Raw genomic sequence first — 17955 nt, 5'->3', positions numbered from 1 at the left:
GATAGTGATTTGGGAAAACAAATTAAAGGTTTTCGATCGGTGTTAACGTCAAATCGATCCTCTACTTTTTAACTTCTATCATCTGATCGATGTCCAATTTGTAGATATATAATACATATGTACATTTCGCCTTGAAGAGTTTGCAAGTCTGTTTCATTGATTAAAAACCTTTTAATGCAGAAATTTAATCAAACAATCATAAAATTTACATTTTCTACTCCCAAAAAATCAATTAATCATGTCTAAATTTGATTTGGCAGTAAAATAGTAATATTTACATCCAAGAATTCATTTCAATTGATCACAATATGAAATCAACATTTTGATGTGGAAATTAAACAAACCACACTGACGGAAAAGTAAACTTAGCATGAAAAGATGGGTAATGTATCGCACACGAAGAGTTTGTATGTAGCAACCATCCGACTGGTATAGTAATCAGAACGCATGCACAAATTACAAAACGGCTTCAATTAGAAGTAAAACTTAGAAATAGTTTGTCAGCAGGGATTAAATCAATCATTCACTTATAGCAGAAGACAAGTCAAATGTAATTTTGAATGACACAAGGGGCTTTTTGTTGACATCGCTAGCTATAGTCAGGTAAGTTGCACAGCAATTAAGTTAAAATAAGTGTAATTATATTAAATATGATTTTATACGAAAAGTAATATTCCGCTAGGTGTCGATTTTCAATATTGTTTTTTATTTCTTTATAATGTCTTTTCTGCTTCAGATTAGTTGTAAATTTTATAATAGCAGTAGCATAATCTTTTTTTTCAATTATCTTTTTTTTTTTGCATTAAAGTTAAGAGTTTCAAATTATTGGATTTGCTTAATACAAATTAATTTTCTAATTTAAAAAGTAGAGTAAATATTGTATAACGAATAATAACATCACATCGACCAGAATCATATAACCACATAGAAATTCAATATTTCCTTTTTAAATTCTGTATTTGCTTAAATTTGAATAAATAAATTTAAAGAAAGAAATATGAATAAAGGGAAAAAAATCAATTTTCTTTTCAAATGTTGTCTACAGTAAAATACACAGTATATATTCATACAGTTATATTTATAATGATTTATCAAAAACAAAGTTCAAACGATATTTGTTTTGCAAATGGAGTTCCTTTTATCTATAAGATAGTATTGTGATTTGAGCGAGTTTATAAAAGAATAAATTTAACAGTTCACCAGCTTTTAGAAGCCGAATGAACTAAATATTTATTGACATACGGTAAGTTACAAAATATACTTGAATATGAAGTAAATTTAAGTGCATATGTATTTCAAAGAATTTTTAAACTTTAAATTAGCATTCATGCCGTTAATAGGAGATACATGTATATTAATATCAAATACCTTTTTATTTAGTGAAATAATACGTGTGAAGTCATACTCAAATGAAGTTGATGTCACACATTTTAACATGTTAATATCATGTAGTCTCGTCAGTGACCAATATCTAAACCGATATTCCAAAAAGTATGACTACAAATATGACTATTATATACAAAACAAAAGTGCATAGGTGAGGAATTAAATTTCGTTCGTCTTAAGCATGTTAAGCCTTTTCGGGCTTTACCTTCACCAAGGACGACCAAAGACAGTGTCCAGGCCTTGGTCCAGCATCTCCATTTTTAACAGTTTACTTGGGATAGACGGCAGATTAAATTAAAATCGGAAGAAAAGACTTCATTACCATTGAATTTTTCATGTAAAAAGAGTTTAAAAAAAAAAAATAAAAAAATATAGTTACATACATATAGTGTAGATTTTTTATCACAGTATTTCTGACAACCCATTGAATCCAAATTAATAATGATTACTACTAACATTCATTAAATGTGGTATTTTATATGTTTATTTAATTTTACATGTTCTATAATAACGTGTAAAATTAGAATGGAAACGGGGAACGTGTCAAAGAGACAACCCCACCAGTGAACAGAAAACAGCCGAAGGCCACCAATGAGTCTTCAACACAGTGAGAAAATCCTGCTTCAGATGTCTCCAAAACAATTAAAACAATTATGTATACTAGTTTAGCAAAATGGACGCCACACAAGACTATGAAACATATAAATGAACCAAAATTTTAAATAACACGAATTGATATAACAAGATGTGGAATGAATGCAAATGAGACAACTCTCCATTCAAGTCCAAATTTGTAAAAGCAAACCACAAGACTAAATCTGAATCCACCCCTTATACATCCAGCCGATGTGGAATAAATAAACACATAGCAACACGCACCAAGACTAGTTCTTACTATTTATAAATATACACATGAAATCTTCAAATTCGACAATTTCTTCTTTCACGTCATCAGCTAAAGAAGATACGGACAAACAAACCAATAAAATATACAAGACACTGTCAGTGACGATAAAATCTAAACATTTGGATTGCTAAATAAATTGGAAATTGCAGATCTTGTAAAACACAATTTCCCCAAATTGTACCAAATTTTTTAAGGGTTATCTGAGACTACTATCACATTATAGTTATAGTAGTCTCAGCGGTCATCTACGCCTGGAAGTAGATAAACCTTTGTGTTTTGAATTATTTTATCTTTTAGTGAAGATAAGATTTACTGGAAATGACTATAATACATGACATTAAGGGGAAACTTATGTGAAAATAATTCAAATTAACCATTAAAAATTCACCATCTGATTAAATTAAAGAAACATAAATTATATAGAAAATAATAGTGCATTGACTTGACATATCAACGATATAAGGATGAGGCTTAAAAACGGGGAAATGCGAGGCTCTGCCGAGCTTTTTCCCCGTTTCGTGCCGAATCCTTATATCGTTGATATGTCAAGTCAATGCACTATAATTGTCTTTATACTGCAATCTAATAAAAATATTTTTGATTGTTGTTTAATGTGTTAATGCTATCATTTGATTTAAATATTTAGAAAGTTCCCCCTTTTATAAAAGGCCTCATATCATGCAGGCGGAGAAATATACAACACGATGAAATGTACATCGATGGTGAACGAATTTGTTTCAGAATGAGCCAAAATGTCAACAATAAGCATAGAACAAAATGATTTATAGTTTGCAGACCAAAAATATCAACAAGTGAAACATGTTTTTTTTTTTAACAATTGCAAAAGAAATAAGTTTGAGTCGTTAAACGCATCGCTGTTTACATTGAAAACAAGAACAGGTTGAATAGGTCGTATGAATAATTAATTATGATTTCGGCAATTTCTATTTAAATATTCATGAGGGAAAGTGATATCATGTCAGTGACTGTATATGACATAGAAATATACGGTCAACGCATTTTGACTGCTCAAATAGAACGAGTGCAGTATAAATAACCATATCACGTTCTTGTTACAAGCAGACGACAATTTAAGGCGGGAAAATTCCGTGTTGCATGTTGTAAGAATATTCAATATTAGCATTATCAATTCTATGCTTGAAATATTTCCTTTCGTGAAACAATATCAATTCTCCGTAAAAATGTTATTAGTACCTTATACAAACTAATCATAATCAGCGTAAATATCAAGTTTACATACACTTTAATGTCCACAAGAATGTTGCTTTCTTAGTGTAAATCAGATAGCCATATGTTACCTCAAATCGAATAAAAAAGTTTATATTACAGTTTTATTTTATTTTAGATATATATGATACTATGAATTAATCGAATTTTACGATCGACAGTACGAGATTTTTTTATTTATCTTTTCTAATGAATTTATGTCATATTTTTATAATACAATTTGAAAAAGATTGTATGACCTAATTATAATAACTTGGAGGACACTCTCATTAAAAAAGGATGATTTTAAAATACATTTTGATGATATTTTCTTATTCTATACAGAATATTTTTTCCAATTCCTTATCAATGAAATTATTTTTGATTAAGTAATTTAAAATTAAAAAAAAAAAAATATCCCTCCCCTTCCTCCTTTACAAAAACACGTTGTCTGACTTTTTATTAGAGTGAGCGGATTAACTGTTGCATACGTGCATATAAACATCTACATATAAGATTGAGATTTAATCGTATGGAGTAAGAGTGAGGAAAACAAAGTGTCGTTAAACACCAATCAATCAATTATCGTATGGTGTAAACACTCGTGTTAAGTTTATATCATCGTATGGTGTAAACACTCGTGTTAAGTTTATATCATCGTATGGTGTAAACACGCGTGTTAAGGTTATATCATCGTATGGTGTAAACACTCGTGTTAAGTTTATATCATCGTATGGTGTAAACACTCGTGTTAAGTTTATATCATCGTATGGTGTAAACACGCGTGTTAAGGTTATATCATCGTATGGTGTAAACACTCGTGTTAAGTTTATATCATCGTATGGTGTAAACACTCGTGTTAAGTTTATACCTTTGTATCTCAATACGGGTTTTATATTGCTTGTTTGTTTTTTCAATCAGAAGCTGATTTAAGGGCCATTCCCTTTTGGAGTTTCATATATATGCTAAATGCACAGACTTTTAACAAGTATATGTCTATAAACGTTGGCTTGCCAGCATCCCCCTTTATTTCCAAATTCCTGGATCCAAACCTAACAATAATGTATTACCGACGTCTTCTTTAATTTATTTCCATCCTAATATTCTGCACCGAAACAAACCGTCATGTGACTTGAGAGCCATTCAGAAACAAATAATTTATCTGAAATATCTATTTTACTAAATCATGCGCGTAGCTACTTTTACGTCAAAACGCCCGGGCGTACACTTGAATTTTGAAAATAAAACAAATAATCGACATAGTATAAGAAAACCTGGTCACAAGCACATCAGCCTCGGGTTCTTTTTTCAATGGATTGTAATTTTGAATAAAAAGGGACTAAATTTACTCAAATAGATCATTTAATATCTTTGTTCGAATCTTTTGTAAAAGTCTGAATCTACTATGAATTCTACGTACTTTTCTAATATTTAAAGCAATTCACTGTCTGCTCAGATACGATATGCTGTTTGTATTTTTGTCGAGCCTGTGATTTATGTTCCAAAAGCGAGACAAAGCGGCGTCAATATTTAGGTTCCAAATGTGGATAAAGTCTTTTGAATGACTCTCCGTGAAATTTTACGAAAGTTGGACAGAAACTGTCAAAATGATCAAAAGAGTATTCAGAGCAATATAATAATGCAATTATATCTTTAATTTTCCCGCATTTTAAGGACAAAATGTATTTCTTTCTGCAATTAATGAGTAGTTGCAGTTTGGACCTACATTTTGTTATTTCTCAATTACATTAACTATTTGTCGAAACCTTCATCGAATATTATGAAAATGCCGAAGAAGCTTTTTCTATGACTAATGTCTAAAGCTAAAATTTTGAAAGCATTTGTTTTCGTTCATTTTTCTGTTCTTTTCTGATAGAAATATAGTCGGACTTTTCTTTACGTAATTAATTGTTTTACATGCTCAATTTATAAACCTTCATAGATTGTCGTGAAAATTCCAGATCAAGAAAAAAATATCAAAAGATTTTTTTTTAAAATCCCTTTAAAGGAATGATACATTGATTCACTTTTTGTGGGAAGATCTCCTAGATGTTCCAGAATTTTTTTATATTGCACCTCTTAGAAAAATTTTTTCCGTGTTCATTTAAAAGGTGATTTTGTCGATTGTATACTCACTCACGGCACCCTTTAAACTTATTTAAAAGTAATATTGGTTTGGACGTTTTCTCTAAAACCAATGACCATTAGGCTAGGTTCCAGTTTAACTCGATGAATAAGTTAACATATTACAAAATTTAACCAAAACAAATAAACCATTTAGATTCAAAAGTATGTTGCTATCAATGATTTTTTACTGACAGGAATCATTATGGTATCTCATTCTCGATAGCTTTCCCTTTCGAACCCACTACCATCAGGGGCTTTAACATTGAGCGGTTGGAACCCCTCATATCCCTCGCCAAGGCCCGGACGTACACGTAAAAATGATCCAGCTACGCCACTGTGAAGTTGTAGCATGCTCCTGACTGTAATCAATGAGAGGATAATTTAGGAACCACACATACAAATGTGACATCGTCTGACATTGAAATTATCCGAATTGATGTTGCACACAGAGTTTTAATCATTTGTTTGCCTTCTCCGCAATTTGCGTTCAATAACTTTAAGGTCAATCCACTAATAGATATAAATAAGCATGAGACAGTTGGTTTTACTGTTTTGATGGTTTTACACAACGCATTTTTGGGGCCCAATATAGCTTGCTGTTCGGTATGGGCCTAGGCTCCGTGTTGAAGACCGTACTTTGACCCATAATTAATGGTTAACTTTTACAAATTGTGACTTGGAATGAGAGTTCTTTAATGTGGACTCATACCACATCTTCTTATACATTTATTTGCATCAATTCTGCTGTATAGATTTACGGCGTATTCCACACCGAGGCGACTATTGTCAGATATATAGGTGTACACAAAAGAGAATTTTTGATTACAGATATAAGAGGCTAACTTGTATCCGCTCTTTAAGTGAACGAGCACAGATTACATTTGGTAACAGTACAAGTAGGTTTTTCATGGATCTTTCAGATTTTCCTCCGGTTCGTTCTTTATTTTAGCCATATAAACTTATTTGATTCGAGCGTTACTGATGAGTCTTTTACAGATTACAAACGCAGCTGGCATATAAAAAAGAAGATGTGGTATGATTGCCAATGAGACAACTATCCACAAAAGACCAAAATGACACAGACATTAACAATTATAGGTCACCGTACGGCCTTCAACAATGAGCAAAGCCCATACCGCATAGTGAGATATAAAAGGCCCCGATAAGACAATGTAAAACAATTCAAACGAGACAACTAACGGCCTTATGTATGTAAAAAAATGAACGAAAAACAAATATGTAACACATAAACAAACGACAACCACTGAATTACAGGCTCCTGACTTGGGACAGGCACATACATAAAAATGTGGCGGGCATAACCAATTTTAATCTTATAGAATGAACTGCAAATTAGGCCTAGATTACAGTTTTTAACATAGACGGATACAGAGGGTGTCATTTGGTGCAAATAACACTCAACACCAAATGACATTCACAAGAGTTAAAGCGAAAACGGTGCATCATATAGAGTATATATTATTTAAATTTTGATTTATATACCAATAAGTCACTATAATGACAAACTTGTCATTCTATTTCCAATAGAATAGATTTGCATTATAAAGAAACAAATTCCACATAAATATACACTGCACACTGCATATGTAATTACTAATTACTGATCATGTATTGCTAATTCGGTTAATGGCTCTAATCCATTTTGTAAAATTTTGTATAGGTAACAATCTCCTGCAAACATTTCTGCATCCGGTCCTGTTTATGAACACTTACAAAACTGCTTCGCATCTGTTCTCTTGATGTCATGAGATGTGTTAATACATGTATGAACCTTTTGGTTGCCATGTCGCCCGCAAAAGAATTAGACATAGAATTGGAGTTTATTTTATAAAAATGTCCTAACGAAAAGTTAAAAAGTAAGAAGACATGAATGGTAATCAAAAACTTATAAATAGTGGTTTTCTTTGTTTTTTTACAGTGAGGGCAATGTAATTTGTTTTCTTTGTTTATTTGCAGTAAGAGCATTTGTATTGTTCTGTTTAACAATAATTCGATTTTCTTTCTGATGGACCTTTCAATTTTGAAGATTGACTTAACGAAAAACAAATAAAAAATAGACACGGCCTAAAACATGGAAAGTGAATCAATAGTATCTGAATTTGCACTAGGTTAAGTATATTGTTTTATGAGTACGTGTCACGTGTAAGGTACGTTGTACTTCTGTTAAATTCTATCAGCATACAAGAATGACTTCAACATTTACATCGGCTCTTGTTTCTGTATAAATAGAAATTTGCCTATATACATGTCGTAAAACCAGTAATACTATTGTAAGTAAAGCTAATATACACTTGTATGCATCATAATTTACATTATTCCTGAACCAGCTGTCAAACGTAAATCTGTCTTTGAATAAGTAATTAAAATTCAATATAAATGGTATGAATACCAATAAGACAATTCTCAACAAGAGACCAAATGACACAGAACAGGGCCGTAACTAGCCCCTTTAAATAGTGAGGCAAAATATATTCGAAAAATTTTGGGCGAGCGGTCTGGGGGCTGCTCAAGCAGCCCCCAGAGGCTCTGAAAAAAATAACGCAAAATCGTGCATTCTGAGCGTTTCCCAGACTCTTTCTTGCATTGAAACGGCTTAATTAATTTTTAGATATTTTTTCGACAATCAGGTCTCAAAGCAAAAACAAAGATTCATTGTAATTTAAGACTTTTAAGTATTAGAGACAACATTAAAAGACCGATATGTAGGATAAAGCAAAAATCGTAATTCTCATAATTATTAATTCCGTATCTGTCTGTCTGTTCTTGTCTTGTATTGTGATTATACTTTGGTGATTTTTTTATGACTAGATTTAAATATAGTGACATTGCAGTATTATACTTTAAGTACTAGTACTGCTTAAGTCCACACTAGGGACCATCTCCACCTTGTTTTACGGTTTTAATGATTCTTTAAAAGTATTGTTGAAGACCATCCGGCAACTATCAAGATGAAGAGCAGGAACACAAACTTTGACCATTGATCATTTGTATTTTTTCTATGCATTGACTTTGTGTGCGATTATGTCACCATACTCCTTTATTATCTGCTAAAGGGTCTCAACACGACTTAATGCAAGTTTAACCTTTCAATGTAAAAGGTCATATATGGCAATACCTTGTTTTTTTCTTCAAATTATTTGATACCGGGAAATATGTGACCTTACTTTAATTCAAACCATGTCAGCTATCTAGTTTTATTACTGTTTTGTATTCTTTGGTATCAATTTCAATTATCCATGCAGAAAGGACAATTCCACTGAGTAGCATCGCAGAATCATCGCATGTTCTTAAAATATATTTCTCGCACAATTCTGGAAATCGGTGGACATGCAACATTGCAAAACCACGTTTATAAATGAAAATCAAAGCTCAGACTATAGTCATGACGTAGGACAATAAATGAACAACAGACAAACCCGGAACACAGAAGTACAAACAATAGACCACCAACTCTGAAAACTAAAAGGAAAATAGAAACATGGATAACGAAAAACATCCAGGGGATACACCAGAGAGTGAAGAGAACTTGCTTCTTGCAAGACACTTTCCGTGAAAATAATTTAATATGAAAACAACCTTTTGTTTCATTTTTTTTTTTTTTTTTTAATTTTTACATGAGGCATTTGCCTCATTTGCCTCAATGTAGTTACGGCCCTGCAGAAATAAGCAAGTATTATAGGTCATTATACGGCCTTCAACAATGAGCAAAACATCATATTGCATAGTCAGCGATAAAAAGCCCCGAAATGATAGCCAAATTTACCTATACATAATAAACGAAAAACAAATATGTTGCACAGCAACAAACGACAACCACTGAATTACAGGCTCCTGAGTACCATGAAATAAACTGATTAGCCTTACTTGGGTTTGATCAACGGCATCATTGTATATATATATACTATATTTTTATTTTACTCCCGTTTATTTGTGGTTCGTTTAAACCATCGGCCATATTAAACTGGTAATAAGCAAAACAACAGTTTTGAAAGCTTCTGCAGCGGTGTCAGATTGGAGGACTTATGTTGTAATCTTAGCTCTTAGGACGGGTTGTTGCGTCTTTGACACGATCCCCATTTCCATTCTCAATTTTATTACTAGCGCATTCTTATAAGAACGTGGAGTGCAGTTAATCTATTTTATTAGATTCCAAAAAAAATTCCAAGCCGAGCCTTTCACCTATTTATGGCCATAGAGAGCATTTTCCCATTTCCTGTAAGGTAGGTTTAAAATAATATTTAGCGTGAAAACTATGGCAGGATCTGCTTACCCTTCCAGAACACCATAGTCCCCCCTCCACCCATTTTGGTGGGGTTCGTGCTACTAATGTCTCGTTCACACAGACATTTAATTCGAATTGAATTCGAATCTAATGCGAATCGAATTCGCTAATCGCGTTCACACACTCTTCTTTTTTTAATTCGAATTGATTCGAATCGGCTCATTCGAATAACCCAATTCGAATTAGAAATACGCTTTTGTTAATACGAATTAAAAGTTAACGTCGTTTGGACAGTAAAGCGAATTTGACGCGCATTGTAATTCGAATTAGAATTGACGTTAGGACGTAAAACGTTTCGAATGCGAATTAAACTAATTCGAATTAGTTAATGCGAATCGAATTCGAATTAAGTGTGAACTCAGCATAAGTCTTTGTTTTTCTATAATGTGTTTTGTGTGCTGATGTTTTTCTTTTTTTAACTATGACGTTGTCAATTAATTTTCGACATGTGAATTTGAATGTCCCTTTGTATCTTTCACCACAAATATGATGACACAGAAAAAAATCCTTTGTCTTCAACAGATTGCACATATATATAATATATATACTTGCTAATATAACAAGTATGTGCTGGGAAGATCAAAGATATACAGTTTATTCTTCACTAAATTTACATGTATTTAGCGGATCCAATCTATTTCAATCGTTTTAAGAAATTAACCTTAATACATGTATCAACCATCTGTCCTCAGTTAACATCCGTGAAACAATATATCCGTGAAATATATTTCATTACTTAGATGAAATATACAACTAATAAGTCCTGATTAATTTGTAATTGAATTGTAGGTGAGTACACTAAGAATCCACTTAATAGAGATATTATTCATTGTTTTTCAAGCACTCTTCAATCACGTTTGTCGTCTGCTTGAACAAGTACGCTGATGAGAACTGACAGAACAGTTCGTAAGGCAAGTTATTGACGTGGCTTGATGAATTTTTATTAATAATTTGATATTAGTTTTTTCTATGTCATTAAATGAAAAGCTAATTTGTATTATTTACACGTTATAAAAGGGAATTAGATATACAACGTAAGCACATTGTTGAATATATACAATTTATGTATGCGAAAAGAGAGGCGTCTGGTTTTCTTCTGGCTTTGAAGCTATTTGGCGCTTTTGTGCGCTTCGAGAATGTACATGTTTTTTCATTCCTTAAAGTTTATGAAGGTGATGAACTCTTCATTTTAAAACTGGTAACTATTATTTCAACCTTAAAATAATATACACTTTGTTGCATAAAAGAAAAGCCTGTCGGGTTGAGATAAATTATACTTAAGCTATAGCACACTTCCTGTTGTCTGTATATTCTAAATGATTTATTTTGTATAATGTCAATTTCATGTCACATCACCATTTTTCAAAAATTACTATTTTGAAATGTACATCTGTTGTATAGCAAAATAAAGCACACTATACGACAAAAAAACACATCCCCCTCAAACTGTTGGCACGCCAAGATGACATTTAAAAAAAAAGTAAAATAGCAAAAATACAGAACAACGAGGAAAATTCAAAAGTCAAACACATCAAACGAATGAATAACAACTGTCATATTCCTGACTAGGTGCAGGCAATTCTCACTTTCTTATGAAGTAAACGGTGGATTAAACATATGGTTTTCTAGCTAGCTAAATATCTTACTTGTGTGACAGTCGCAACATTTATATAAGACAAAAAGCCAGCATCATTTAACCTTTAATGAAATCGACATGACTCGAACGCGAACCGCAAAGAAAACACATAAGACATTGCCGTTATTACTCAGGTTGGCAGGACTGAAATTGCAAAGAAATACTAGTAGATGTTTTTTTTTATACTTTAATGACTAACTTAACATATATAGATATAGAAACATTCAAATCAAGTCATTGAGCAATACAGTGTATGACATCAAACGGATATTTCCGCAAAAAAATAGTTTTTCCAACAGTCAGAGCTTCACAACGCTTTGAATATGATTGATAAACTTCAACATAAACGGGGGACATCCTCTGGGTTCTGACGGTTATGTGCTCGCCTCGATTGTAGGGGTGTGGATGGGGATGTGGACGGGGATAGAGGCCGAACGTGCGCACATTTTTGAAGGCGTCTCGTACAAAATGTTCTTCGGAGAATACTTTTACGCCGTAATAAAATTACAAATGAAGCATTCAAATTTTTATTATCTAAATTTTAATAAAATATCTGGAAATTTTACAATTTTAGAAGTGGTCACAGGAAGTCTACAGCGAAATTTAAAATTCTGCTGAAACAGAGTTGGTTTATATCTTTCAAATTTAAATCAGAATTAAGAGCAACGAGTCATGATCGACAACATTTATTTTAAAAAAGAGTACATAATTATATCACACACAAATTGAAAAGGAAATCCGTACTATATAGTTATAATTCAATTTTAATTTAATCGGTCTTGCACTATTGAATGAGCTTATAATTATAGACAATGTTTAAGGTTGACAATTTTTTCATTTTTGTAAGGTCTTTTACAGTATAAGCCTTTAATGAATTATTCGGGATTACAGTTTTGAATGGTTTTAAATAAACTTTCAGCGACATCATGGGAATGACATTTTATATTAATTTGAAAGTTTGGGGTGACTTGGTTGATATTTTCTTCGTAGGATGCTTAATTTGATGTACGTAGTTTAGTTCGGTCAATGGTTGATTGATTTTCCTTAACAGATAAAATATACATAATATAAAAATAAGAGATGCGGTATGATGGTACATCTCTATTTTTTCCTACGTCTACGAAAGCGAAAGCAGGTCAAGTAACCGTTCGACTCTGTCCGTCCGATCGATAGTCCTTCCAAAATATAACTTTTGGCAAAGTATTTTCTTGATTTAATAATTTTTGCATCTGACATATATATATCCACTTCCTGTTAGTCGTTCGAAGGTTTGATATAAAGCAATGTTCATTGTACAAGTAAATTTTCGTCATGGTTTTCTCGACTACTAGGCCTAAATTAATATATTGTTTGTTTCCCCAATCCCGACTCTGCCAAACCAGGTGTGGCTAGGTAGGTAGGGAAATGATTTTATTTTTCCATAAAGCTTGAACATTATTGGACGATACGGCAATTCTGAAAATCCAAAATGAATAAAATAATACTTGACTTGGTTTTGACAATAAAATTTTATGAGTAGCACCATTTTTGCGGGGTCGGTCGGGATTGGGGAAAGAAACAATATTTTATTTTAGACCCTAGTCGGAAAAGAATGATTTTTACTGATTTTGTATGCTACTTGATGATATTCAGTTGAAGCGATTATGCAAATTTTACATCTGTCGGATATTTAAAGAAAAGATGTGGTACGGTTGCAAATGGGATAACTCTCCACAAGAGACAAAATGGCACAGAAATTAACAACTATAGGTCACAATACGGCCTACAACAATGAGCAAAGCCCATACCGTATAGTCAGCTATAAAAGGTCCCGAAATGACAACTGTATAACATTTCAAACGAGAAAACTAAAGGTCTATATTTTGTAAGAAATAATGAACGAACAAGATTTATTGACACAGCAACAGCAACAAACAACAACCACTGAATAACAGGCTCCCGACTTTGAACAGGCACTCACAGAATTTGATGGGATTAAACATGTTAGCCGGCGCCTAATGTTCACTAGGAAATTGTAAAACACTCATGGTACAAAGAACATTATTTGTTTACAAAGTATCATATATTGAACAAAACGTTATTTATATAAGCGTATAATATATTTAGAAAGTATATGTGATGTGATATTGTTTCATAAAAAGACATTAAACAAAAAAATGAAATGCATCTTCTAAAACAAATCACTGTATAGAGAGGTCTTACTGCCGTGGATCATTAATTTTTGATGGCTGTATTTTTGAAAAAAGGATATGATTTTTTTTAATAAGAACGTAGTTAAGTACTAGATTTTGTAAACGTCAACGTAATTTCTAATCCCATGAAATCTCTATTACCTTTTTTCAAAATTATCTATACTATTAAACGAGAAGACCTCATTTTTGGTGTCGCTTCTTTTCTTTCCACAACAAATTAATCAACACGCCTCTGTGTCCTATGGGTACAGTGCATAGTCGCATTTGTCATCCATTCATATGATTATTCAGATTGAGTTATTTTGGGAGAAAAACGAGAAAAAAGGCATCCGGATATTGTCCCGTCATTGGACGAAATTTTAAGTCTGATTAGACTTCCGGTTTGCGTTTTTCTGTATACTGTATTTTAAAAATTCTATCTGCTATCATTTTCAAGTTTACTATCCACGGCGGTCACATAGTTTATTAAATAGAGAGGGTCTGTATACTATATCAATGACCACCATGGTATCCACGGCGGTCACATAGTTTATTAAATAGAGAGGGTCTGTATACTACATCAATGACCACCATGGATCGATTAGTAAACTTAAAATTGAAAGTAAATACACTATATTTATATAGTAATGAATGTTCATTATATACAGATAAGCCCTAAAATTATTCAAGTGAACTTTTGATACCTTTTCTGAAATTCTCCAGTTATTAAATCTTTTACAGAATTCATTGATTACAATAAAAGAAGATGTGGTATGATAGCCATGTTGAGACAACTCTCCACAAGAGACCAAAATGACACAGAAATTAACAACTATAGGTCAACGTACGACCTTCAACAACGAGCAAAGCCCATACCGCATACTCAGCTTTAAAAGGCCCCGAACTGACAAGGTAACACAATCCAAACCAGAAAACTATAGCGGCCTTATTCATGTACAAAAAATGAACGAAAAACAAATATGTAACACATAAACAAACGACAACCACTGAATTACAGGTTCCTTACTTAAATGTTCAGAACATACTCAATGTATTATGTTCATATTGAAATTGATAGAAAACCAAAAATTGGGAATTTTGGAAATAAAGGAGGAGGGATATAAAAAAAAACATTTTCCTGTCGCCAATAACCTATGACTTATGATATTTTTGCTGAAATTCCCCACTAAATGTATTATGTTCATATTGAAATTGATAGAAAACCAAAATTGGGAATTTTGGAAATAAAGGAGGAGGGATAAAAAAAAACACATTTTCCTGTCCCCAATAACCTTTGACTTATGATACTTTTGCTAAAAATTTTTTACATAATTCTTCCAACAACACTTTACATACTTTCAACTACGCTCTGAATGCCCGCGATTTCGCGGGAGTGTTCTAGTAAACTTTATAAAATTCAAGAGTTGTCAATTAATTGAACAATGAAGTTGTATTATTGTTAATATTCTGCAAAACTGATCAGCTTATTGTCCGTGAAATATTTGCTACTGGAGGTTTAACAAACAAACAAAAATCAATATCAATCAAAATCAGTTTAAAAGTTTAAAACAGATATTATTTAAAGTTTAAAGTTTAATAAGTATAGTTACCTATGAACATATTGATTTTCTATTTTTAGTGCATTCTTAACAAATAAAAAGACATCAATTACCCTTACATAATTATTTGTAAATAGACCATGTTGTACCCCGGGAATAGCCATTATACCACACAAACAATAAATTATGAATATGATTATTATCGGTTGATTGAAGAAGTCCATTATAACTTCAGGTAAGGTTTCAGGTAAAGTTGTTTTCGCATGATTAAACTGTCAACAAACCCAACACAAACCAGGTAGGTTAACAATTAACCTGTGCGTATCAATTGTTTTGAAATAAACACCTGCCAATCAAAACTAAACCTAATACATTACAAGCAACTGAATCTGCGCGCTTAGTGGCTACTTTTGAAAGATTTATAAACAAGTGTGATACCATACCGTTATGTACACTGATTAAAGTGATATAAATAATCACATACCTGGATTTTTTTTTGTTATTTCAGAGTATAATATATACAACACTTGGTTGACTGACAGTTACTTGAATGATCACCGATGTCAATTTCACTGACAATCTAGTTGTAGTCAACGTTGGATTCAAATGCGTGGAAAGTATGGGAGAGTACACAAGCTGAAAAATCTTGTGGAATTTAAAATGTGATTCAAGTTTATAGATATGGATGTAAAATTGTATAGTTATTTATTGAATATATTATGAAGTGGAAGCAACGTGTATTATTTGGTGGGATTACAACTTTGTTCGTGTGTAGTGTAGTTTTTCTTCTACAAGCACTACCCCAAGTAAAAGTTAGTTCTTTTAGATTAACTAATAGTGGAAGGTATATGAATTATGGAGAAAATACTGCACACATGTCAGCAATTCGAAAACGGCTGAACAAAAGTAACTACACCAGCGATGATTTTAGTCCCGAAAAGGGGGACCCTAATTTAGTTCGTGGATTCCAAGGAAGGCCAGTCGGTGGATTCCGGAATAATGTTCAACCACTCCAATTCTATCCATCATCTAATTTTGTAAATTATACAGATAAAGATGTAGACTATCTTTTAAAAAAGTTACAGTCCATAAATAAAGAAATCTACAATTTTGAGAAACTAAGGAAAATGTCGTACAAACAATTAATAGAAAATTACAGCGATAGTATCAAAAAAGGAAAATATCTCTCAGCATACCGGACATATGAAGGGTAAGCTATATATTGTTACTTTATTTATACAAAATAGCATCGCACTTGCGTTTCCTTCCTCCCTATGCGTAATATCAGCCACTTATTTTCATATTTGATTTATATCTCACTTTCCATTTAATAATTAAACGTTTAAATTATCTGAGTATTTGGGCATGTAGAGCATTTTGAGATGTGTATCTACACATGTTCTGAAACATAAAATGTATGCTCGCCCCATGGCAAGCCATATTTTATTAATTACCATTTTATTTTCTCATTCAAATCAGATGAAACTTTTTCATTGTCCAGCATATGGTTTCAGTGTAAAGACTAAATCCAAACACGTGCTACATTTATTTAAAACACCTTGGTCAGTCATGTTTGATCTGAAAATAAAACATGTAAAATGAAATAGATTTTTACAGATTATGACTATTGCAAACGGAATCATAAAAATATATCGTCACTATAGTTAACACACCTGCTTCTGCGTCAGACTACAAAATGAGATTTAATTACATGTAGATAATCCCTAAAGCAGTCAACCTACCTGAAGTTGGATACAATTAATAGCACTATTCAAGTTATATAGACAGCAATGGTCGTACTTATGCTGTATGTGTAATGGTAAACTCCTCAGTTGTTCGATCTGGTCCAATTTACAGGCTGAAAATATGTCTTGAGTATTGGACCTTTAAAATAGTAGGACCGGTGCAGGGACGGGACGGTCAAAAAGGGGTCAAGATGTCAATTTTTAAGAGGCAGTAAATAAACACTGAACAAAACCATTGCCGTAAGAAAAACAGAGAAAAGACTATCTAATGAATGACAATGTTTCTCATAAAACTGTAGTTACATAGTAATAGAGAACAATTATCTATATAAAACAAAACTGTAAGGTACAATTATTACATGCATGTGTGATAAATGTAATGAAAAGTAAAATCACAAAAATAATGAACTTAGAGGAAAATCAATTCGGAAAGTCCATAATCACATGGCAAAATCAAATAATAAAACGCTTCAAAAACGAATGGACAAGAACTGTCATATTCCTGACTTGGTACAGGCATTGTCAAATGTAGAAAATTAACTTGAAGGACTGATTTTCACATTTATCACATTGATACATTTACATGATTTTTCTACTACACAATATGTGTATTTACAAAACAGTTTATCAAATATTTATAGATATATGGGAAAAACGACGAAGACCTATTAATAGTCCACAAAACACGACACGCAGATAATTAAAGATAGAGCATCTTGATATCCTCTTCCCTTCCCCCCCAAATCCGCCTTTAAAAAGTGGGACACCTCCATATGTGTGCAAACGACCCTTGCATTTAAATGTAAAAGTCAAAAATAAAATAAAAGATACATTGACCGGCAATACATACCATTTGTCTTAAATACAATTTATATCTTTTTTATTGATAATTAA

At 32.2% G+C, this 17955-nt stretch overlaps 1 protein-coding gene across 2 annotated transcripts in view; it reads left to right on the top strand.

The window, feature by feature from the left end:
- Nucleotides 1-584: 584 nt before the first annotated feature.
- LOC143044516 (extracellular serine/threonine protein kinase FAM20C-like) overlaps nucleotides 585-17955 on the top strand; it is a 45052-nt gene continuing 27681 nt past the window's right edge. The window contains exons 1-2 of one of the 2 annotated variants that reach the window (XM_076216572.1): nucleotides 585-603; nucleotides 15825-16526. In XM_076216572.1, the coding sequence (XP_076072687.1) occupies nucleotides 16036-16526 (491 nt within the window). In that variant the 5' untranslated portion in view covers nucleotides 585-603; nucleotides 15825-16035. Of the gene's footprint in view, nucleotides 604-15638; nucleotides 16527-17955 lie in introns of those variants that run through there. The other variant, XM_076216571.1, reaches the window with a different exon arrangement.

The sequence above is a fragment of the Mytilus galloprovincialis genome, chromosome 9, assembly GCF_965363235.1.
Source record: "Mytilus galloprovincialis chromosome 9, xbMytGall1.hap1.1, whole genome shotgun sequence".
In the NCBI taxonomy this organism is placed as follows: Eukaryota; Metazoa; Mollusca; class Bivalvia; order Mytilida; family Mytilidae; genus Mytilus; species Mytilus galloprovincialis.
The sequence above is the reverse complement of the archived record's forward strand: the minus strand, read 5'-3'. Positions and strand labels throughout refer to the sequence as shown.